General features: G+C 34.5%; 1 protein-coding gene across 1 annotated transcript in view; it reads left to right on the top strand.

Moving 5' to 3' along the window:
* Positions 1 to 24708, top strand: part of Fim (plastin-2 fimbrin) — a 64531-nt gene that overhangs the window by 10944 nt on the left and 28879 nt on the right. The window contains exons 2-6 of the mRNA XM_035368576.2: positions 6658 to 6825; positions 10825 to 10991; positions 17918 to 18013; positions 20153 to 20360; positions 20511 to 20696. Coding sequence (XP_035224467.2) covers positions 6658 to 6825; positions 10825 to 10991; positions 17918 to 18013; positions 20153 to 20360; positions 20511 to 20696 — 825 coding nt within the window. The remainder of the gene's footprint in view (positions 1 to 6657; positions 6826 to 10824; positions 10992 to 17917; positions 18014 to 20152; positions 20361 to 20510; positions 20697 to 24708) is intronic.

Genomic DNA, 24708 nt, shown 5'->3' on the forward strand with positions numbered 1-24708 from the left:
GTCGTTAATTCGGAATGATCTATAATCTGGACCTCAAAACTAAAAACTTTCTGCGCATGCGCCACGTTGACACATGCGCATAGGCGTTTACGCGTGCGCGTAAGACCCTTTACGACTGCGCATATGAGTTTGCGCAAGTGCAGAATACGTTTTCGCGTGCGCGTTTTATTATAATGGACGTATAAGCTAAAATTATCTAATTATCTATTTCAGTTAATGTTGATGATTGCGTTGTTCTTAATTTTCGAATTGGATCCGGCTTATTATTTTTTGCAGACTGTAAGAGCAATTTTATAAAAGTAAGCTTAAACTTTCGATTATATCAAATAGAATTTCCGATATATATTTGTTAATATGTAAAAGATCTAAAGCGAAAGTATGTTTTGAAATCCGAAATCTGTTTATCAATTTCACGCTGCTCGGCGGGGGGATCGCCGCGCGGCGGGCGCGTAATGAATTGGAAGTTGATCTGTCAACACTATCTTTATCTTCAGCGCAGATGTTTTTATTTTATTTGGCTTATAATTCCTTACCAAATGTAGTATTTCATCTCGATATGCTCTGTCTTTGATATGATTTAAAACAAGTTCCTCGTCATTATAATTCGCTTTCGAAGAAAGTAACAGAGGTTATTGAAAACGAAAAAATTTCGATTGACTAATTAGTCGGTGTTCTCGACACAGCAATTATAGGACTTGAACAGCGTAACTTTGTAACTGAACAAGAAATTATGTCTGTTTAATAGAATTAAAGAGAAAGTATTATCACATGAAACGAAGCAAAACTTAAACAACTTACATTGAAAGAAATGTTTAATAAAGTAAACAAATAAATATTAAGCTTTTTCTTTTTGCAAATTTTGATACCCTTTAGATCATAATTGTTCTTTATTTCATAAATTACGGTTTCATATTTTTAATTTTAGAATTTCTGCATGCCATCTTACGAGATTTAAACTGATGATCTATAATCCGGAAAAATCGATAATCTGGCATTGCCGAAGTCCCGACGAGTCCGGATTAACGACTTTTGACTGTATACCCTTTCCAAGGATGAACATTTCCACGTATAAAATAAATAAAATATCCAAAAGCTTTTACCTCTAAATTATCTATTATATTATAAACGTCACCAACGAATTCATACCGCTATCATTACAAATACTTAGTGTCAATTCACCAAGTAATGAGAAATTAATAAAATTTCACCCATACTCAAACTACTTTCAGCAAACCACATACCCTTCCTTACACTCCATTTCACAAAATGTCCATTTTCACCAGATTTCTTGCACCGCCATTCAAACTTATCTGTAATATCCTTCCTTTCACACAATCTCAACTTATTATTGTTATCAGATAAACGCATTAAAAATTTAGAATTCACTTTACATAGCGCCATGCAATCCGAAAATTAATCAACACTATTTCACACAACACACAATGAAGCTTAATACAAAATAATTTTTTTCAAATCTACCCCCTTTTCCAATTAAAGAACTGTAATTCATCCATTAATGTCACATGAGATATCTCATGATCTCTCATTTCCCTCACACAAAATAATGCGTAATCGGAACTGAATACTTCTCACATTATTACCAAAGTCCTAGGTAGTAACCTTTATCGCCTCCAAAATGTCGCCAAACTACCTGTTACCATATTCCAAAGATCAGCCCAAAAAAAAAAAAGCTTAGTATTTACTTGTTTACTTTATTGAACATTTCTTTCAATGTAAGTTGTTTAAGTTGCTTCGTTTTTTGTGCTAATACTTTCTCTTTAATTCTCTCTTCTATAAACAGACATAATTTCTTTTTCAGTTACAAAGTTCCACTGTTCAAATTCTGTAATTGCTGTGTCGAGAATACCGACTAACTTGTCAATCGAAATTTTTTCGTTTTCAATAACCTCTTTGTCACTCTCTTCACTATCGGAAGTGCGCATGTGTAGCGGACTCGTGCATTAAATGCGCATGCGTAAGTTTGTGGCTTTGAGGTCTGGATTATAGATCATTCCGGATTACGGACTTTGTACTGTAGTTATGTGCCAAAATACAATGTCACTGAAACATATTTGTGGCAATACCAGGTAAGCATATAGCACATGTTTGTTTTGGCAGGTATGCAATGCCCAAGCTTCACGATGCCAAGTTTGTATAATTCTGTGACTTCCCTTTAAGCAAAAATGCATCTCTGTGTCCATGAGGAGAAGAACAGCACGTGAACTGAATGATTTAGAAGAACAAAAGATGCGTTTCATTACTGATGTTTCATGCTTTCAAAATTTGATTAATTGACTGCTCTTCTATGGAATTCTTGTACACTGCCAATTTGAAAGTGGGTGTTTCCTTTCACGCATTAAGTCTACGTCAAATTTGCAAATGCTGTCCAAAGTCAGTGATGAGTTTGCAACTTTTTGGCGAGGATGCAGATAATCAAAAAGTACCAATTTTGTTCTCATTCGACAATTTTGTGCACCTTAGTTTAATCTAAATACAGATTCAGTTCTAGTAATCAAGTATCAAAATATCGGGGAAATGGCTGTTGTATATGCAAAGTAGCTTCTGAGCATCTGTTTAAGACAGTAAATTTTAAGATTGTTTAATTAGACAATTTTGTGCACTTCAGTTTAATCTTTTGTTTCACAGGAACAATTTAAAATATAAATTTGCTGTTTGTAACATGAGATGGAAGATTTGAAATGTTTATATATATTATATTTGTGATTTAATGTGTAGAATGTCTGTAGTCAAAGTTCTTTTATTTTGATAGTTGTATAGCCCTAAATAATCATAAGAAATTAGTGGAATTTTAAGAAGTCTTGATAAAGCAATGGAAGGGATATTAAGGATAAGCACTTTCCAAAGTCCCCATTAGAGGGTACATTGCTGCTTTGATTCAAAATTGTTCAGCATGATGGCCACCACTGACGACAATCATTTGAAACCTTAAAATAGTGCAAACAATATGTATGCCATGACATGTTGCATATGTAATAAGATACACTTTCTCTCAATGTTATACTGTCATGAGAGATCGCATGTTTCAGATATTAGTCATACACAGGTAACAGTTGTACAGATTCAGTTCTAGTAATCAAGTATCAAAATATCTGGGGAAAATGGCTATTATGGCTTTTGTATATGAAAAGTGGCTTCTGAGCAACTGTCTGAGCACTAGATTGTGTATGGAGGAGCACCATTCTGTACAACTTTTTCCAAGGCACTGATGCATCTGCAGCCCATATGGCACAGCTATGTGTGTTAATAGCACCATCCAAATGAAAATCCTTGTACATGATGTTTGAATGCTATTCAGTATCAACTTCACGGTACACTGCTCCCAAGATTTTATTCATGCACCTGAAATTTTTAAATAAAATTATATTAACAATATAGTATTTTTAGTATAGAATAGTGTAGCATGTAATACAAGCCTACTGTAGCAATCTTGCGAGCAACTCAACGCTCGCAAATTTGAATGAGTTGGAATTCTTGAACTTAGCGCAACGGAGCTCTTTTGGGTTAGCGGTAAAGAATTCGATTCGTAATAAACTGATCCAGGATTAACTCATGCGATGTGCCACTTCTCACTGGTGTTAATAGATGGCAACACGAGCAAGCAACTACCGAGGCTTCACGAACCACATGCTTGCTACATCGGTGAACCGGAAGTGATTTTATACTGCAAAAATTCAGTTTAGAAGTGCCAAAAATACATTTTGCAACATTGATGCATCAACCATAGTCGTTTAACTTTTGAAAAACTGTGTGTAAGTGCTTATGGTGTGACTCTTTTATCTGGAGAAGCGATTAGTATGTCATCTAATAGCAGAACGTAAAGTCTAATCCTGATAGAACCATATTCATGAATCGCTGAAGTGTCTGTGCCGTGTTGCATAAACCAAATGTCATGAATGGGAATTCAAACAGCCCAAAAGGAGTTATAATGGCCGTTTTGGGGGTGTTGCTTTCATGTACTGGAATTTGTTGATAAGCTCTAATTATGTCAATGGAGGAAAAATCTTCTTTCTGTGTAGAGTATAACCACAGTCGGTGAGGAATGGTAGAGGATGCGAGCATTTGGTTCGTGAAGCCTTGGTAATTGCTTGCTTGTGTCACCATCTATTAACACCAGTGAAAAGTGCCGCATCATATGAGCAGGAACTGATCCTGGATCAGTTTATTCCGAGTCGAATTCTTTACTGCTAGCCTCAAGGAACTCTGTTGCGCTACGTTCAAGAATTCCAAATCATTCAAATTTGTGAGCTTTGAGTTGCTTTTAAATCGCTACACGCTCCTCTTCCAAGCATCTATAATATGATATGAGGAGATGGTTGAGAAACCCTGTTTTGTTGGCATATGTGTCACTGTATGTTTGTAGGGTGTAGCATTGGACGAATTTGGAATAAGTCATTTTTTGTCAGTGGAATAAGTCATTTTTTGTCAGTGGAGGGAAGAATCTGTAGTTCTCCAGCTCACCAATGTAGTGAGTACATAGTTTATGGAGCCTCAGTAGTTGCTTACTAATTTTGCTATCTAGTAACACCAGTTAGAAGTGCTGTATTGCATATGAGAGATATAGTAGTGTCAGTTGAAGGCTCTAAGAACCTGTGCAAGCAGGTATCTGATGTGGGTTCGGGTATGTTTTGTATAACCTCAACTTTCGTCCTTCAGATGTTTTATTTGTGACAAGGAGAGCACCACCCAATTTTTAATCGAGACTGACGACGAAATTTCTGCGTTCCCACCATTATGAAAAGAAAGAAGAGTTGTTGCAAAGCTGGAACTCTTCACTGCAAATGGAACCAAAATTAAGATGTAATGTGCAAGAGTTGCTAAAATTGGATTTGGCACTGAGAAGGGCATTTGATTGGCCTTTTGTCATAGCTGATGTTAATAAACCAATAATAGATATTGACTATTTATCTCACTTTTACCTTTTGGTTGACAGCAAAAATCGTAAATTAATTGATCACGTCATTTCATCATCTTCTGTTGGTGACCCCTCGTATGGTGTCGTTTGACCAATGGTTCATATAGTACAGAATCAGTACGAAGTAATCCTCAAACATTCATTCAGCACCATTTCATTTTAACTTTGAGGGCTTCGTTACCTCATGCTACAGTTTTACCCTTGGATTATGTAGATCCTACAATTGTGTTTCTGTGCTGTTTTCCTACAATTCTACTCGTTCTGTGATGATGGAGAGTGATGTTTTTACTCCTAATTATACTGATGCGATGTCTGCTACAAGGAATTCAGTTATTAGTCTCTCTGATGATCTCATCGTCTACAGAAACCAAACACTTGACGAATCCTGGCTGGACTCGATTACTAAGGACGTATTTAACCTATAGGACTTCGTTAATGCTATTCAATATGCAGACATTATTAAACAGAATATTAATTCTTGGGCACATATGCTAGAATGGAACGAGGTAATAACAAGCGAGAAGGATAAAAACATTCTGCAAAGTTCGTTCCAGAGGAGACATACTCTCACTGAGGAGTTACTCAATATCATTCGGAGTAAGTGCGAAAATTTTGCTTCTTCGAATCCCAGTGCTAATATACCACTTAAAGATTTTTGTCTTGAAAAATGCTAGTAATGATGTTAAATGTGCTACTGAAAGTAATAATGTTAAAAATGCTAATGAAAATAACTATTGATAATACTGTTGCTAATGATTTTGATAATTGTAACGAAAAATCAAGTCTACGACTAAAAGATCTAAAAAACCTAATAAAGAACCAATTAATGAGAGTAGAGATGAAGATGGGTTTGTTTTACTCAAAAATACTAGCTGCCATTCAAAACTTGTTAAAAACAATGTTGGTAAAAAATATATTTATGGGTACACCTTGGCGAAAATTTCTACTTTTGGCGGTACACGGATACCAAGATTATGCAGTTCTTTGGCTTGTTATTTTGGCTTGTGGCTTTTTGCGCCAAAAATCGCCACTACACAAAGCCAAAATAACAAGACAGAGAATTGCACAAACTCGGTATCCATGTACACATGGACCTATTTTCACTTGGAAAAAAATCAGAGCATTGCACACTCCTCTGACTTTATCCATGTACACATTGACCTATTTTCACTTAAAAAAAAATCAGAGAATTTCACAATTAGGCATTGTGCCCTCCCTTGACTTTGCGACTTTGTAGCATGTACATATCGAACTATATTCGCTTAAAAAGTCAGAGGAGCAGCCAACAAAAATTATATAATCTCAATAAACTACATTTTAAATCAAACAATGAAATTGAACAATGAAAACACAAAATTATGTCTTATATTTACATTTTTGTAGTTGGAGAATACTGTTCAGTGAAACAGTGGTTAAATATAAAGCAGGAAAATATAATGATCCTTCAACATTTGTAGTACGTGCAAAGTGAATAGGCTGTCGCCATGTGTGTATCCCAAAATACGCGAAGAACATAGTATAACTGAATGTTAAATCTGAAACTAGAGATAATCAGCAAGTACCAAATATTTTCATACTTCATAATTTTTGATTGGAATAGTTAATTATATAAGGGTTAAAATATAAAAGTTTGAAATAGTTTCCTTCGATAAAAAATGAAAAGACAAGACATTTTCTTACAATGTTTTTCGAAAAGGTTTTTGCAAGATTTTTTTTTTTTTCAGATAAACAAAGATGGCAGTGGTTATTTGGATGTTAGTGAGCTGAAACAAGCATTAGAAATTGTTGGATTCAAAATCCCTCAATGGCAAGTTCGTCAAATGATTGATGATATGGAAAGAGGTCGTCCTATTAATAAAAAAGGACAGCTATCCTTTGATGAATTTCAAAAGGTAGTGTGGTTTGTATTTAGATTTTCACTTTTTTTTTTCTTTTTTTAATTTTTATACCTTTCAATTTCAGATAGTTTGAATTGCAGTTTTTTGATTTTACAAATGAAAAATTGCCATTTTGATAAACTAGTGTTACAGATTATTTTAGCTGGACAATAATTTATATTTTTGTTTTGTTTTAAACCGTAGAATATTTGAGAGTGAAAAAAAGCAATTGTAATTAACCCTGTTAAACTAATGAACTGTGTAATTAGCTAATTTGTGATAATATTTTGTGATATAAACAATTGTTTTCTTGAAGTTCGTGTAGTATTTAAAATTTTCAAATAATTCATTTTTAATATACCGTATTTACGCGAATGTAAAGCGCATCGTTTTTGGCCAAATGTAATATTCAAAATTGGGGTGCGCATTAGATTCGAGTGCAAAGTTCGCCGATGACGTCAGCAGTTCGCTGATGACGTCAACCAAATTTAAATCGTAACAATGGATGACTGTATTTCTCGACTAGATTTACCGTTACATTTTTGACACATTATTGCATAGAGGATACAAACTGCAGAGTACGTAGTCACGAAAGGGAGGGCAAACAGAGGAGAATGTCATATGACGCTACTTTCAAACGTAAAGTAATTCTTTATGCTGAAAAAAATGGCAATAGAAAGGCAAGGGAGAGTTCAACGTAGCTGAGAGCAATGTTCGCTTGTGGCAGCAACAGAAATTGGCACTGTTTGCAACTAAAGCTAGTAGAAAGAAATTGACTGGCCCTCGCAAAGGAAGACACCCTAAACTTGAAGAAAAAGTTTTGGAATTTGTACGTAAAAGGAAGAAAAAGGAACAACCTGTGACTAGTGACACCGTAAGAAATAAAGCAAAACAGAAAGCTGAAGTTCTTGGAATACCGAAACAAGAGTTTACGGCTAGCCAGTGGATGGGTGGATCAGTTTATGAAGCGGATGGGCTTATCTCTAAGACTCCGTACAACAATATGCCAAAAGCTTCCTGCAGATTTTGAGGGAAAACTACTAATATTTCAGCGGTATGTCATCACACTTCGGAAGGAAAAGAATTTTTCAGTGGGGCAAATTGGCAACGCTGACGAGACGCCAATTTGGTTTGATATGCCTCATAACTACACCATTACGGAGAAGGGGACTAAGGAAGTTATCATTAAAACTTCGAGATGTGAAAAACAATGCGTAACAGTGTTGCTGGCAATAACAGCAGACGGGTGCAAACTTCCCCCTTTCTTAATCTTGAAACGGAAAACAAGCCCTAAAACCCCTAAGAATGAAAAGCTGTTCGCAGATGATGTCCTGATTCAAAACCAAGAGAAGGGGTGGATGACGGAATCATTAATGCTTGATTGGCTCCAAAATGTGTGGGAACGCCGTCCCGGTGGGCTCTTCAATCCACCATCAATGCTTTGTCTGGAACCATTTCGTGGTTATCTCACCGACGACGTAAAAAAGAAGACGCACAGCCTAGGCAGTGATCTTGTAATCATTCCTGGAGGGATGACGTCTGTGTTACAACCACAGGACGTTAGTATAAATAAACCTTTTAAGGGGTACGTTCAGGCGGAGTACGAAAAATGGTTTTGTGAGCCAAACCGTGAATTGACCCTGATAAGGAAAAATTAAGCGTACTGCACCGCACATTGTTACACACTGGGTTTCTGCTGCCTGGAAAAGCATCGAAGATCCAATGATTGCGAAATCTTTCAAGAAATGCTGCATTTCAAACTCATTGAATGGCAGTGAAGATGACGTGCTCTGGAACGCCGAGGATGACGATGAGGAAAGAAGAAATGAATCTGCTTCTGACGAAGAGAGCTGAGAGGATTCCAGTGATGAAAACATTAGTGAATAAAGACGATTACTATCAATCACTGTTTGTAGAAACTGTTAGCTATAGAAATGTTATGATTTATTTCATGTTCATATTTTACGATAGGTACCGTATATACGGTAGTGGTAATTAACAATGATTGTTTCACATAACAATAGCCCACTAATAGGTTAATTCTATGCTCTGCTACTTTATGTATAAATCCATTGTTGTATAAAATATGGTATCTAAATTTAAATAAAATTATCATACCATTGATTGATAGTTTTTATACAAATGCATATTTGTATAAAATAAGATTAAATAAATTCCTCATACCGTTGATGTGCATTACATTTGCCGACAAACAATTTTTTTATTATTTAAAGTTTTAAAATGGGGATGCGCATTAGATTCGATGGCGCATTAGATTTGAATAAATACGGTACCATCAGTAGGGAATTTATTGTTATTTCCTCTAAGTTATACCAGTAATTTTTGTATTTGATGAAATGTGGTAACTTAGAAGAAGTCCTGTGTGGTTCTTACATATTTTTTCTTGTATACCAGGTATGACAAGATTTAGTGAATGTGTTAATAAACAAAGGTTTCTTACCTGAATCAGGGAAAATGTTTTAAAATGTCTTTGATGTAATGTCTGTTGTTTGTCATAAACTTTTAATGACGACTGTACAGTTTCGAAAAACTGCAAGCAAAGTCCTTAGTATTATTATATGGAGAACCCTCATCACATAGTTTGACCGTTTGGAATATTCTAAAATCATTCTTTTAGAGCTACTTTATTTCAGGTGCAGGAACAAAAAGAAGGCAAGAACAAGATCAGGCGAGTATAATGGATGATTGAGGGTTACATCTCCTCTACATGTTATAAACTGTTTCTGAGTGAGGGCCAAATATGGCTGACCATTATTATGAAGTACCAGAAGCTTGCCTGTGTGTATTCTGGATGTACATGATGGATCCTTTCCAGTAAATTGGCCTGAATACCCTTCTACATGATAATATTTATTGTTATTCCTTCTGGCTACATCTTCACTTTTTCTATATTTTTGACACAAGATGTTAGTGTCTTCAGTTGAAACCTATTCATCTCAAAAGTGTTTAAACCATCCATAACTGTACTTTAAAGTTACAGTTTCACCTCCATAAACTTTTACTTCATAAATCATGTCATAACTTTCGTAGATTTACAAAGCCTGAAAAAGAACATTTAATTTGTTCGGTATTCTGTTGTACAGTCACTGTTACACCTTTGCATGCTAGAAGTATTACTAACAGAAATCCATAATTCCTATTCCTACGTCAAACTTGAAAATTGTTTAAATAGCTTTTCCATGCTTTGTTATTTGCTGCAACTCAGTGTTGTGATGTCATTCACTGAACTTCTTTGTTATGCAAAATGTGTTAATGTACATTTTAAGAAAAGTAATTGCTTGTAGGCTGGTTGCAAACATGTTGAATTGCTTTTAAAACAATTTTGCAATGAGATATTTTTATAAAATTTAGCATTGTTCATATAAATTATTATTTCTGAATTAAGTTTGGCTATGCTGGTTGAAGTTTATTTTAAGCTTAAGGTTTTCATTTATTAAGAATTTCTTGTCAGAAATTCAAAAATTTTTACTATCCTTATTTGTTTTGAAAGCATCATCATATGGTTACATTAGTTGCCTCTTAGAGCCATGTTAATTGAAAAACCTTTTGAGCAGCACTTGCACTGAAAGCCTCATCATAAGGTTACATTAGTAGCTTCTTAGAGCCAGTATTAGGTGCAACTTTTGATTTTTAATCCTCAGACTTTTTCCTGGTGAACAGTAGTATTCAGCTGCTCCAGTCAATGAAAAGGGACATTTGTGTCTTCCAAGTTGTGTTCTTAGTTAATGACTAGCAGTTTTTTTGAAATAAGTTAATAAGCTTGTTGTCAGTAAGTTGCTCAAAAGGTTTTTGACTTGATAGAGCTTTTACTGCATTTCTAAGAAAATGCTTTTGCACCTCTCCTTGCCTAAGATTTTAATTCCATTTTTTTTTTTTTTAATTTTAGAGCTTCAATTTATGAAATATTTATACATGTGTGAAGCTTTATTATTTTTATTCTGCCATCCGTACAATTATTTTACATTCTGATATAGCTTAAGAATTTTTTTCTAGATTTATAGTGAACTAAAGTCAAAAGAAGTTACTAATGTTTTCAAAACTGCTGTCACAAAAAGGGAAAATTTAGAAACTTTAGGTGGCATGTCTGAAGCATCTAGTGAAGGCACAACTCATTCTGTGAGGCATGAAGAGCAAGTAGCATTTTCTGATTGGATAAATACGTATGTATATCTTTTGATTTATGCATGAGTGTATCTAAAAGTTAATTCACTGTATGTTATGATTATTTATGTTTTACATTAATGAGAACTTTTTTGAAAAATAAATTACAAACTCAAAATGATGCTATTGATTTGGGATAGTTCGATTTAATTTTGGTAAAATTCCTCAGGACTCGTGTACACCAATGAAATCAAGTTTCTGAAACATTCTCAAAATTCGCTATTTCTGGGCATGAATGCCATCAGTGAAGATTTAAATGCTGCTCTTTTTCATAAAGTAGATAAGACTTTGTTGCTTGCTACAATCTGTTATTTTTAAAGAAACTAAGTATTAATAAATTACAGGATTTAAAATTACTACTTGCATACAAGGTAGGATTCAAAAATTCCCGTACTGATTCTATAACATGAAAACTATTATAAATAAAATTGCAGAAACACCTCCTTCAAAATAAGACCCTTGTGCAACAATACACTTTTGCCAGTGTCTGTAAAGTTCATCGAAGCATGTCTGGAATCCATTTTTGTCCATGTCCTTTAATTCAGCGTGCGATGCACATTTAACTTCATCTGAAGATTGAGATTGATGACCCTGCAAGCATCTTGCTAGTTCAGGAAATAGGAAGAAATCATAGGGTGCGAAATCATGTGAGTGAAGAGGCTGAAGCAAAACAGTTGTTTTCGTTTTCACAAGAAAGTCATTGACGAGTAAGGATCGGTGAGCAGGAGCATTGTCATCCAACAGCACCCATGGCTGCTCAGCCCACATTTTTGGTCTCTTCTTCCAGATTGACTAACGTAAATGATGCAGGATTTCAACATAGAGTTCTTTGTTCACAGTGCATCTTTCAGGGATAAATTTCAGATGCACAATGCCCTGGATATTGAAGAATACCTTTAGCATGACCTTTCCTTTAGAGCGATCTTGGCGGAATTTCTGCTTCTGTGGATATTGTGATTTCCAAGTTGCCAATGCTCTCTTGGTTTGCGGGTCGTCCAAAAAAATACCATTTCTCATCTCCAGCAACAATTCTTCCAAGTAGAGAAGAATCTTTGTCAGCTGCCAAGATTAAGGTCTCCTGCCATTTCCATTCGAATCCCCTTTTGGTCTACGTTTAACATGTGGGGAATGATGTGTTGACACACCCTAAGCATTTTAAGATCCTAAGTCAGTATCCACTGATATCCTGGCTGATTCTATTTGGCATATTGTTTGCTGCCTATTTGCACGTACCACCACAGACACCTTTTTGGTGTTTTCGTCGCTATGCAAAATCACGGGACAGCCACAGTGTTCATCATCTTCGCACTTTCCCTGCCTTCTTTGAAACGACAATGCATGTCTCGCTTGCATTCTCTATAACATTTCACTTCTGTACGCATGCTTCAACGTTTCAAAAGTCTCCGTAGCACTCTTTCCCAAGCGTACACAAAATTTGATATTGATTCCCTGTTCAACTGTCGCCATTTCTTTCTACTGCCGATTACTAAAGGCACCTGCCTACAAAAAACGCAGTCGCCGCGAGCTTTCGACCACATAATTTGTGACAAACCACTTTTAGAAAAGGGAGATAATGTAGTAACAAAAAAATGTTCTCATAGTCACACTAAAAAATTTTTACATTATAGACTCAGTCCAGGAACTTTTAAATCCTACAAAGTATTAGCCTGTTGACCGTGAGAGTTGGAAGAGATAATGCGAATCGTTCCTGCAGAATTCTGAAGGAATAGGCACATCTTTATTTAATAAACAAGCAGTATTAGACCCCCTACATTTTTGTGCTTTGTAAAAAGGCTCTTGTCAGTTTCTACTATTTTGTTACATCCTCCCATTTTACTGAAAGCTCTGTTTAGAATGCTATTAGTACAAAGTTCAGACAAGTAATTGTTTCAGTCTGTACTGTTGGCTATTAAAATTGCTACACCATGAAAGCAGCATGCAGCAAACTTCAAATGTGTATGAAAGGTACCTTAAGTGACTAGTAATCCACTGCATGTGCTCAAAGCAGGTATGAATAATATTATCTGCATTGTGTATACATGGGAAGATTGCATAGTGGGTTTCTCGTTTGAAAATTGCATTTGAACATTGGTTACTTGACTAAAGCTCATGTTAGGCCTCTTGTAAGGAGAAATTCCTCAGCACATGTTGGAATTCAGCCACTGCAGGATCATGGCCTGTCAGCACTGCTGTGTATCATTCCACAATATTGCTGCTTGTATTGTGTGAGGTTTGACATTTGTTAGACAAATGCATAATCTATGCATCCAGGACAACCATAATGAATAGCATGCAGGATATGAATGGCCCTGGGCCACTAACAGCCGAGAGGACAAAATATGTTGCCCTCTCAGCCTTACAGGATCGTGCAACCATGTATTGCCACTTGGCTTGTGTGTAGGATGACCAGTGTCCACATGGACAGTGGAGTGATGCATGTCACCATGGATTGTCTGCCACAGCAAACATTCTTGCTGCTTCCCTTGACATTGAAACTATAGTGGTTTGAGAAACGGTGCTTTGCACAGCATAGACATCAGGTTGTCCTTTCAGAGAATTTCCAGTTCTGCATCTTTGTCCCAGATGATCTTGTCATGGGTTTCTGAGAAACTAGCACAATACCACTCCCCAGCTACTATGATTGATGAACTTAGTTTAGATTTGAAGCTGCATAGATTGAAGTATCTGTCATCCAAGCACAGTTAAACTTCAGTACCTACCTAGATTATAGCCTTTGTTGCTTCCAAAAGCTCTGTCTACTGAATTCTGCTCATTGTGTATTCTAAACCACCTGCAAATTCATGTCTTCCCATCTGATGGAATATACTGTGTATGTCACAATAAATAAGATTCTGCTATTTTCTTTCTTTCCTGGGGTAGCAGTTTTCATGGTCAGATGTGGATTACTGTTTTATCTACCATATTTTGATTACCATATCATATCCATTAATATATCTTTTTTTGATCCCATATCATTGAAAATAACCCACTACTTGCTGTTCTATAGAAGGTAGGTCTCAAATTTTAATAACTTTTAAATGAAAGGGAAAATGCAGCATTAGCAATGATTTATATTTTTGTTCCTACAAACAGAAGGTTGCTTATTGAGAATTAGTCAGGGTTACACCAAGCCTAAATATAAGTGTGTTATATTATGCTTAGACATAATTAGTGTTGAATTGCACTGCTTGATGATCGTGTCACAGTCTACAGCATAATAAACCAAAATACCAAAATGACTAATATGCCACTTAGAAAGAAATATGTTGTAACCAACCAAAAGAAGTACAGTGTAAAGTCCAAAATCCAAATGTCCAATAACCTTCAGGGGACCCTGCCCACCAGCAATTCCCCTATAAGGTCCCACCTTCTTGGCGTGCCTTTGTGGTGTAGTGGTCTGCACACTTAGCACGTAATTAAGAGGTCCACGGTTAGATTCACGGCAGTGTTGCTAATTTTTCATCTTGCCTGCTTCAAAAAAAAAAAAAAAAAAAAAAAAAATCCTGATGTCTCTACAGTGGTGCCCGAACTAAAAGGGTGTTGGATGATGATTCTCCTCACCCAGGATTTGGCGATAGGGTTCCCTAAAAACCCCAATCGCCCTTTAAAAGGAAGAGTGTATAAAGTATTTCTCCCACCTTCTTTTCGTGGCGTAGGGGTCTGCACGCTCAGTGCATCATTGAGAGGTCGATGGTTTGATTCCCGGAGAAGGCATTGCTAATTTTTCATCTTGCCTGCTTTCAAAAATACCTAATGTCTCTACACACCCTCCCCCATTTTTTATAACTTTTGTGAAAAGAGAGAAAGAATTTTGTTCTGAGAGTAGCATATATTTAATACTTTACACATGTGCAGATGCATAGTAGACAATTTCAAAATAAAACGTGGAGGGTCCTGATTCTTTATATCACTTTGGCATTAAGAATCCCTGAAGAAACACGTTATTTATTAGCATAAATCCATATAATCAGTAGTTTTGCACCATGGCTGCCTTATTGCTCAGCATGCAATAAAAACGTTCAAAGTTTATTGCTGCTTTTAGGCCTATTGACTATCATATAACAAATTCTGCCCTAGTGAATCTTGTTTTATTATTTTTTCTTTTATCACCACATCACTATCAACTCAGGATAGCTTGAGAAATGACTCATGGAGCTATGTCTAAAATAAGTTTTGTTTTAAATATCAGTAATTGAATATCAAATACCATGTAAACTTTTAATCAGACCTTAGGTTTGACGATAATTACAAACTTAAGCGTACTTTGTTGTGTAATGATAAGTGTGTTAATGAGGAGAAATTTAATAGAAGTTTGTAAAAATAGATTTTGTAATCGATATTCATAGACCATTAATAATAACTGATTTGTTGTTCCAATTAGCCTTAGGCTACATTTCTGTTATGTCACTTGCCATGTTTTTTGGCACATGGCAGGTGATGATCAATCAGTCATCATCTGCCAGGCAGTGTGTTTGCGATCTGTAAAGTGTTCTTATAACTAGGTATTATTTATGATAAAAAAAGTGCCCAAAATGCATGGCAGGTGCATGATGGAAAAGTATGGTCTGAAGTATATGTGGTAATTTATTTCTTTGGGACTCGGATCAGCCTTAAGCATATGCAGGAAATAACCATAAGTATAATAAACAAAATAATTAATATAATTCAGGCTTAATGTACTCATCACACAGTGGAAGAAAGACAAATTTTAGGGAAACAAAATGTTTTTAGTTGGCAATCTCATGATACGTTACCAATTAGTATCTAGCAGATACTTGCTAAGCTTTAAGATGTTAGCCCCAAATTTGAAAGTTTTTGGATATCGCAAATAAAAAGTGAAATTTTCCCATTATTGGAATTTGTGATCTGGAGAAAGCAGTAATAAATGAAGATGATATTACAGAAGTGTTCCATTGCGATGATAATGCATCAATAATAAATCAACTAACGGATGACCAAGTGTGTAGTATGGTTCGAAATCCAGGAAATTTTGCTACTGATATTAAGAATGTGACAGAGAGGTTCTTAAGAACAAAGAAATTTTGATTGACAATTTAGTGGGAATTCTTGAATGATAATCAGGACTGTGTAACTGAACAAAATTGGTTTTTCTGTTAAATTAAACAGAAGGTATTAGTGCAAGAAATGAAGAAAACTAAACAACTTGCTTTGAAAGAAATGTATAATAAAGCAAAGAAATAAATATTGGGCCCTTTTTTTTCTTTCTTTTTTCTTCTTCTTCTTCCTTTTTTTTTTTTTTTTTTTTTTTTTTTGTAAATTTTAATTCTATTAAGGTTATAAATGCTTCATTATTTCTGAAACAATTATTTCATATTTGTAATTTCTACATGTCATTTTCCTAGATATGAACCGGTGATCTTGGGAAAATCCAGAATATTCCCAAATCCCGAATTGCCAAAGGTCTCATGATTCCAGATCTAAGATTTTTGGTATTATATATATTTCTCCTCTCATTTTGAAGTTGAACTTGCTGGAAGGAATTCTCCAGAGTTTTTAACTTTGCTGCTTTTATCGATAAATAAAAGTAGACTTGTGTGGTTGTCTTCTGTATGTGCCATGGCATAAGAAAATATTATCCACCCCGAGCCATAAGCTGTCTGTTTGTAACCGTTTTATGTTATATTTCAAATATGAATATTTGAAAAGTCCTTGTTAAGTCTTTATTATGAAAGAAGGAAGCTTACATTCCGTTTACAAGTTTAATTTAATAATTCATCCATTGCTGCCTGTTTTTCTTTTTACATTTCATTAAAAACTAAAACACTTACTTCTGAGAAATCATTCCATAATTTGTTTGCATTGTTCTTATAAACAATGATCTATTATCAATAAAAAATAGTTGGAGAATTTTGAAAACTTGGCATTGTACACTGACTATGATCAAAATCTACAAAGAACAGCTGAAACCTCATCATGCACTGCAGCATAATGAAAATAAAAAGAGCAGAAAAATGACCGTTTAATTTCAAAAATGCAAATGTCATGGGTTCAAATACGTATGTGCTATGCATGTAACAGGGTTGCTAATTAAATACTATTGGGCAACGTCATGGGTTCCTTCATCAATGCTTTTTTTTTTTTCATTTGGGAATGTGGATAATCAGAAATTATCACAATTGCTGAAAGATTAAGGATTAATCCAAAAATGTTTGAAGTATATGTGAAATTTTCAATGACCAGTTATTTATTAGTGTTTGAATCATCAAAATTTTGGAGGAAAACAAAAAGTTTGATGAAATTTTTTGTTAATGTACATAAAAATGCTACTAATTTTGTGTTGATATCCTTTGATTCGCTATTTTCGTCTACATCAGGTATGTAAGAGATTAGTAATGTTGGAACATAGAAATTAATTATGTATTATATAAAAAAAATTGGGTGTTTTGTTTTTCATATGGATTGAGTAATTTTCTGTAGTTGAATGAAAGGGATATTAAAAATGTCATCTGATCTCAAGCAGTGCCCCCTATTCCAACATACAACAGTAGAACTTTGTAATGAGAATTGAGAGCATTATATGGTAAATGCTTTCATTTGCTATGCTGTGAAAATTGGAACAAATGAAATGAGTTTAACCTCAAATTTTCTTTCTTTGCTTCATACCCTCTTGACTCTGCAGAGGCTTTTGGGAGATCCATATTTTTTCCTCAATTAATTTAGAAATTAGACTTCCTGAGAAAATATTTTAATTATTGCCAAGAAAATTAAAATAGCTGCATCATTTTCATTCATATTAGACATGCACAATATTTAAAAAGCTGATTTTAAGGGGCTTCTTAAAAAATTATTTTTATAAAAGTTACTGAAAAAACTATTCTTTTCATAAAGTCCGTATTCTTTTTAATGCCTCCTTTCTTCATCTGAATGAAGTTTTAAAATATTAATAATCATGTTTTTATTTCAGGAATTTAGGAAATGACCCTGATTTAAAACATCTTTTGCCAATTGATGGTGACGGTAAAACACTGTATGATAAAGTAAAAGACGGGATTCTTTTATGGTAAAACTTCAATTATTTAATTGTAAAACTTTCTTACAGATAAAATTTTCTATCTGATTATTGTGTGCTGTTTGTGGTTTCTTTCAGTTATTTACATTTTGCAATTTTTAAATTTTTTTTTTTAATGTATGCTGGTTTCTAAAATTATCTGTGCATGAAATAAACACTGGTTTCTTAAAAGCTGTAAAAAATCCAGTTTATTTGAAGTTATACTTAACATCATAGCATAAATACAAACTGAAAAATAGAGTATGCAATACGAAAATTGAAATAAGAGGAGATATGAAATTTTGGAAAGGAGTCAGTTCATCAAATAGATTTTGACATCACTAGGGAGCATGATCTTCCCTATTAGGGCATATATATCACAAAGCAATTCCATGCTGTCATTAAGGTGATTAATTAGATTTGGAGAACCAAGCTGTGTTTTTCCTCCATTATAGTCAGTCTGCAAATGACAGATCTGTAGAATTTTTCATATACCAGCAGTCAAGAGTGGTCTTTGCATTTCAAATCAGATTTGACTATCCTGTTTAATGGCTGGTCTTTAATTCAAATTCATCAATTAGTTTTGTCAGTATAGAAACACCTTATCATCCATTAAAAAAATTTAAATCCACATGCACATCTAGAAAGGCTTTATGTAGAACTGTAAAACTATCTTGGTATCTCTTGCAACTTTAGATATCAACACTTGCTAAAAGGTGAGAAATGCCCCAATCTGTGCCATTATCTTTGATTCATATTTTGACTGCCCAAATCTTAAATCTTAGTTTGAAACATTTTGGCTTGTTCAGTCCATTACTATTTCAGTTAATTGGAATCAATCCTTATTTTAATCTGTTCCACTTTTTAAAAAATTCCTTTTGCTATAAACGGTAACTTTCAATGATAGTTATATTTTTAACCCAGAGAAAATTGTTTATAACTCTTTGCAGTGTTTAATTATTATATTAGGATATTTGAGATTCTTCTCTGCATTATTCTTTTAGACTTGAGGGAAGTTTTTAGACTTTTTCAATTTCAGCTTATTTCTTTCTATTATTCAAATACCTTTTATAGCTGCATCTACTGTAACTATATGCTTGGCGCATCATGGCTAAGCAGGTTTGTGCACCATAAAACAGCACTGCTATGATGTCAACTTTCGATAAATCCTTCACCGAGCTCATGCACAGGAAAGTACATGTACTGTTCATTATGACTTTTATACATTCATGTCTGCAGTTCTATAACAATAACCTCTAATATATGGAAATGTGTGTAGAATTGGATATTCGTTCATTACTGAAGCAAACACTAGAACACTGAGCACAGCATCACTAGCACTTCATTACGGAAGAGAACACTAGCACAGTGTAGACTTCAGCTGTGATGCTCTTTGCACCTGTTCAGGCAGATCCTTTTTATTGTTTGGGCAGTGAAACCATTGCCTATGTGTCATAAAGGCATAAAGCTCAGAGAAAAGTTTCAGTGGTGATATATGCCCTAAACTCAGTTGCCAGGTAGTCAATTTTTTTGTTGAGCAAACAGTTACCAAAAAAAGCCTATTTTGAAAAGCATTGAATTTTGTGTTGTGATGTCCTGACCCCATAAAAACAAGTTTCAGAATCTTTAAATTCTTTTCAGAAGACAGAAACTCTCATGAAGCATTCAGCCGTATTGCCACTGTGTTGTTCTAAATGGCCAGTAACTGCACATCTCAGATGATACTTTGGCACTAGGAAAAACTGTTGTAACTTGATAAATGCCAAAATTGCAAAAGTTTGCAGTGAAGTACTTAGTGGAAGCACTTACTGTGTATTTGAATGATATCATCCATCATTTGCATTTTAGAAATGAAGTATGCGACTTGGCTAATTTTAATTTGTTTTCTTTTTGCTCATCCCAGTGAAAAAATAAGTCAGATTTTGGTTATTTTGTAATAAAATTCTTGCTTATATGAATGTACAGATAATTTTGTGCAATGTAGATTAGTGCTATTTAATAGCATTTGGTCCTAGGAAATTTTGTAACAATTTAATATGTATTCTTTCAATTCCCATGAGAGTTCTGTAGTTGTATATTCAGCAGAGTGTATTTTTATTTACCAGTTATTTTTCATTTTTCACTGATTGTATGTATAATTTTTCTTTTCAGCAAGATTATTAATCATTCCTGCCCAGATACTATTGATGAACGTGCTATTAATAAAAAAAATTTGACTGTATACACTAAACATGAGAATTTAACCTTGGCTTTAAATTCTTCTCAAGCCATTGGGTGCAATGTTATAAATATTGATGCGCACGACTTAGCAAAAGGGAAACCACATTTAGTTCTTGGTCTTCTATGGCAAATAATTAGGGTAAGTAGTCTTTGGAAGTGAATTTCAGCCAAGAGTTAGTATCACTAATCTTTGTTTAGCCTGTAATGAACCTCGCAGCTATATTTTTCAGCACAGTTTTATTTCATTGTAATGAATTACATTTTCTAAATTTTAAAACCAATTTTTTAGATTGGGCTGTTTAATCAGATAACATTGGAACACTGTCCAGGTTTAGTGCAGTTGGTTAACAGAGGTGAAGAAATGTCTGACCTAATGAAATTATCTCCCGAGAATATTCTTTTAAGATGGGTGAATTATCATTTGGAAAAGTCTGGATCAAAACGTCGTATATCAAATTTCACCACTGACATCAAGGTACGTTTATTGTTAAAAACTGTTTAAAAAAACAATAACTGTGTATAAAAAGCTTGTTTATATCCAAGTTTATTGTGAGTAGAATAGAAATTAAATATTTTGATTTATCTGGTACTTCGGTAGTATTTGTTCAGTAGCAGCACCTTCAGTAGTATTCCTTCAAGGATTGAGTGTAAGGTTTCATATATGTCAGAGTGTCTGTAAATAGAACTAATTTATTAATTATGCTGTTTATTTTATTTGAGAGTGACCATCCATATGAAGTTTAGTATTTAAGGACTGACCACAAAATATATTTAGCACATCTATACTGTATGATTTAATAACAAGGTTAAATATTGCTTGCAAAAAGCACAAGAATTTTACAATTTATTGACTGCTTTCAAAAGTTGATATAGAGAAGGTTTAACATGCATTTAAAAATTTAGCAGGATGTGTAAATTTAGCAGTATGGTGTATTATTAAAAATTTAGCACTATGTGTGAGTATTTAGCAGCAGTGTTTACTTTTGAATATGATTGCAGTGGAAAGTAAAAAGTTTCTTAGTATTAGCAATAATATTTATAATAATTTCAAGGTTTCATTATAGTGGAAAACTTAGAAGTAAATTACCAGACTGTTATTTATATGAATTGTGTGACTGCTACTCGTTAGTTTCTAGTGTGACTATGTTCTAGCTTGTCTTTTCCTATCCTCAAATTAATTGTTATAGCTCTGAGACTTTGAGCATCGTTTCGTTTCAAGAAGTAACGTTATGCATGTACGAAACGTTGCTTCTATCATAATATGGCTATTGCTGTTTGCAGTAAGACTTGTAAATCAAAAAGTGTAACAAAAAATTGCATGAAAGAAACTGTATTAAAGCAGTAAATTGCTAAATTAGTTTAGGAGGAGAACTGGAGGATGTCTGCTAATAACTGGAAGGTGTTTGCTTAGGTTTTACATATTCACCTTTTATGCATAAATATAGCTGAAATGGGTAGATCTGACATTTGTTATGAGTTTTTTGGAATTGTTCCATATTTCCGGTTTACTCATTTTGTGGATATATCTTCAAATATAGGGGTCAGTGTAGAAAGGTGATTTGATTTAAATTTCTTAGGAAAAAATATTTGAGGTAATTTAGAAGTTGCAAAATATACATGAAATTTCTAATTTTTATTAGTAAATGCCAGTATGAGCTCTGTAAGTCTTTTGTTATGTGAAATGTTTGTGGTTTACAGTTCCCATTCTTTTTTCACTAAATCTTGTATGTAAAATGTCAGTATCAATTCAAATTTTTAAAGAGAATGCATATCTGTTTACATATGAAAGCCAAAAAGAGTATGTATGACAGAGGAATATTATTATTGCAATGAAACTACATTCCTTGATCACAAGTTTTTCTGCATGTACTTTAATAATTGTACCATCTTACAATTTTCTCATTGAAAGGTGTTATAAGTTTTCCTACTGTTTGTTTCTTTCATAAAATGCTATACTTCAACCATATTTTTTATATAATTTCCTTTTGTGTGTGTGTGTGCATGCGCACATGCAAGCCGAGGAACCTGAAATCTTTTAGTACATTCAGCGTTTCTTCAGCAGGAATTATGATATTGATCTTTGATGATGTTGGCTGAAAAGTGAAGGTAACAGCATGTGCTCTGTTGCCTAAAAAATTCCTACCCTTTTCCTTTACCAGACCTTTCCATAGCCATTTTTGCTTTTCAGTCAAAAAGGTGTGAATCTTGCTGCAATGCAGTTTTTCTTATGTTCATGCATTTTTTCAGAATATGAAGCACAGTTTATGCAATAATTTTGTCACTTGTGCAAACTCACACATTATTTGGTGTAGATCCATCTCTAGTGCCATGCCAGCAGTCTTTTCACTAACTGTGAGCAATCGAATTGACATATATCTACCCTACTTTGACAACTGAAGGCTTTTAAGGGCAATTCATACTTCCTAGATGCCTTACAAGTGCTTTGAGGACACTATTTCCCTCTGTGAAAATGGGCACATTCAGTTAATCATTATGAATTTTGCTATTCCTCTTTTGAGAGCACTTTAGTCTTCCAGCTCACACGAGTTTGTCTTCTCATGGTGTATATGCATAGATTTGGAAGGGAGAGCCCATTTACCGTAAGGTAGCTTAAATGTTGAACAAACTTGTGGTAAAGTGGGAAGCACTGATTCCATTTCATGATAATATATATATATCTATATATAGGTAGAGGGTGAAACATGGCTAGCTCCAGTGCATTTCTGAAGGTATATTAGGTGTCACTGGGCTTTCTCAACATTAAGCTCCATGCCCGTTTTTTTGTACTAACTACTTGAGAGGACCTTTGGCTGAGTTATTTTGAGGGTTGCCTTGTCACACAGACAGTATAGATTTACAAATATCAATGCCATCTGCAGGATTTGAATGTGGATCTATCAGTACAGTACTGTCTGAATGGCATACTATACATACAGTAGCATTATCCATATTAAATATCTTACTATATATCACAGTATATTTTTAATTTAATCTAATTAATTATACTGCAGAACATTGAAATTGCTTTGCCATGACGCCGGCATGCAACAGATGTCAAATTTGTATGAAAGATACTGCATGGTGAAATTTGCTAATGATTAGTGTTCCAGCTTTTGCACATAAAGCATGTATGGATAATACCATCTGCATTGTGTATAAATGTGAAAATTGCACAGCAGGTTTCTCATTTGGATTTGGGTGTTTGTGAAAAGGTTGTTATGCTTTGGCAAGGAGAAATACCTCATAAGAAGGAGAAACTTCTACTGGTGCATGTCAGAATTCAACTGCCGCAGGATTGTGGCCTATCTGGATTGTGGTTTATCATACCCTGATATTGTTGCTCGTGATCCTCGTTGGTCATGATCCTATGACTTGATAGTGACTGTAGAATCGGTGTGTGCAGAAGGGTCATGCTGAATGCCATATAGGATCTCGATGACTCGGCCCACCCCACTAACACCTGAGAAAACAGCTGTGTTGCCTTCTCTACTTTGCAAATTGTACAACCATGAGTCAATAAACTGGTTGTGTGCAGGATAATTGTTCACACAGACAGTACAGCAACATCACAGACTGTCAGCACAGTCACTGTTATTGCAGCTTCCCTTGATGCAGCAGTAGAGGCAAGCATGCTGACAGTGGTGTGACAAACTGTGACACTGCACACAAGACTGGCACCATATCATGTTTTCAGATGAATCTTGGTTCTGTGTGTGTGTTAAGACTGCTGCCTCAACCAGCACTTCCAGATCTCTGACTCATTGACAGCATAGGGTCATGGGTTGATGAAAGACTGACATACCACCACTTGTGAGCCACTATGATTGATGAATTCTAGCATAGAGCTGAAGGCACACCGAATGCTATACCCATATCAGTCATAGAACTGTATGCCCAGCCAGCTTATTGCCTTCATTACTGCCAGAGGTAGTAGCCCTGTGTAGTGAATTCTACACACTGTATACCCTAAATCTCCTGCAAATTTAATTGTCTTCCTTCCATTATACTGTATGTTCCTTCCTAGTATTGCAGTTTTAATGGCCAGCAGTGTAAATCTGTTTTTTATTTATGTTGGTGATGTGTAAGTAATAATGCATTATTGTTACTGGTTGGTAATATTAATGAACTAGGAAGTTATTTTAAAATTAATATTGAGTTTGGCTATACTTGTTCTTTCTATATGAAAGACCATTCTGAATGTATGTAATTCTTTGATTAAAGATTTATCGCTTATAAGTTGTATGTTTGATATTTTGAGCATCATTTTGTTGAAACCATAACATATGTTTTCAATCGTGTAAACCAATAATGTGGTATTTGTTCCATGCAAGTTTTTCTAAATATCTATTTAAAGATGCACTTTTTACACTAAAAAAAAAATCTGATTTTGTATTTCATGTGAAACGCAGTGTAAAACAGTGTTCTGAAGATTACAAGTCTCATTGTTGGAAATAATCAGGTGTTCACGATCTCTACCTTTTTCTAGG

Source organism: Stegodyphus dumicola, chromosome X1 (assembly GCF_044657685.1).
Source record: "Stegodyphus dumicola isolate Sdum_Otavi_A_Nest chromosome X1, ASM4465768v1".
In the NCBI taxonomy this organism is placed as follows: Eukaryota; Metazoa; Arthropoda; class Arachnida; order Araneae; family Eresidae; genus Stegodyphus; species Stegodyphus dumicola.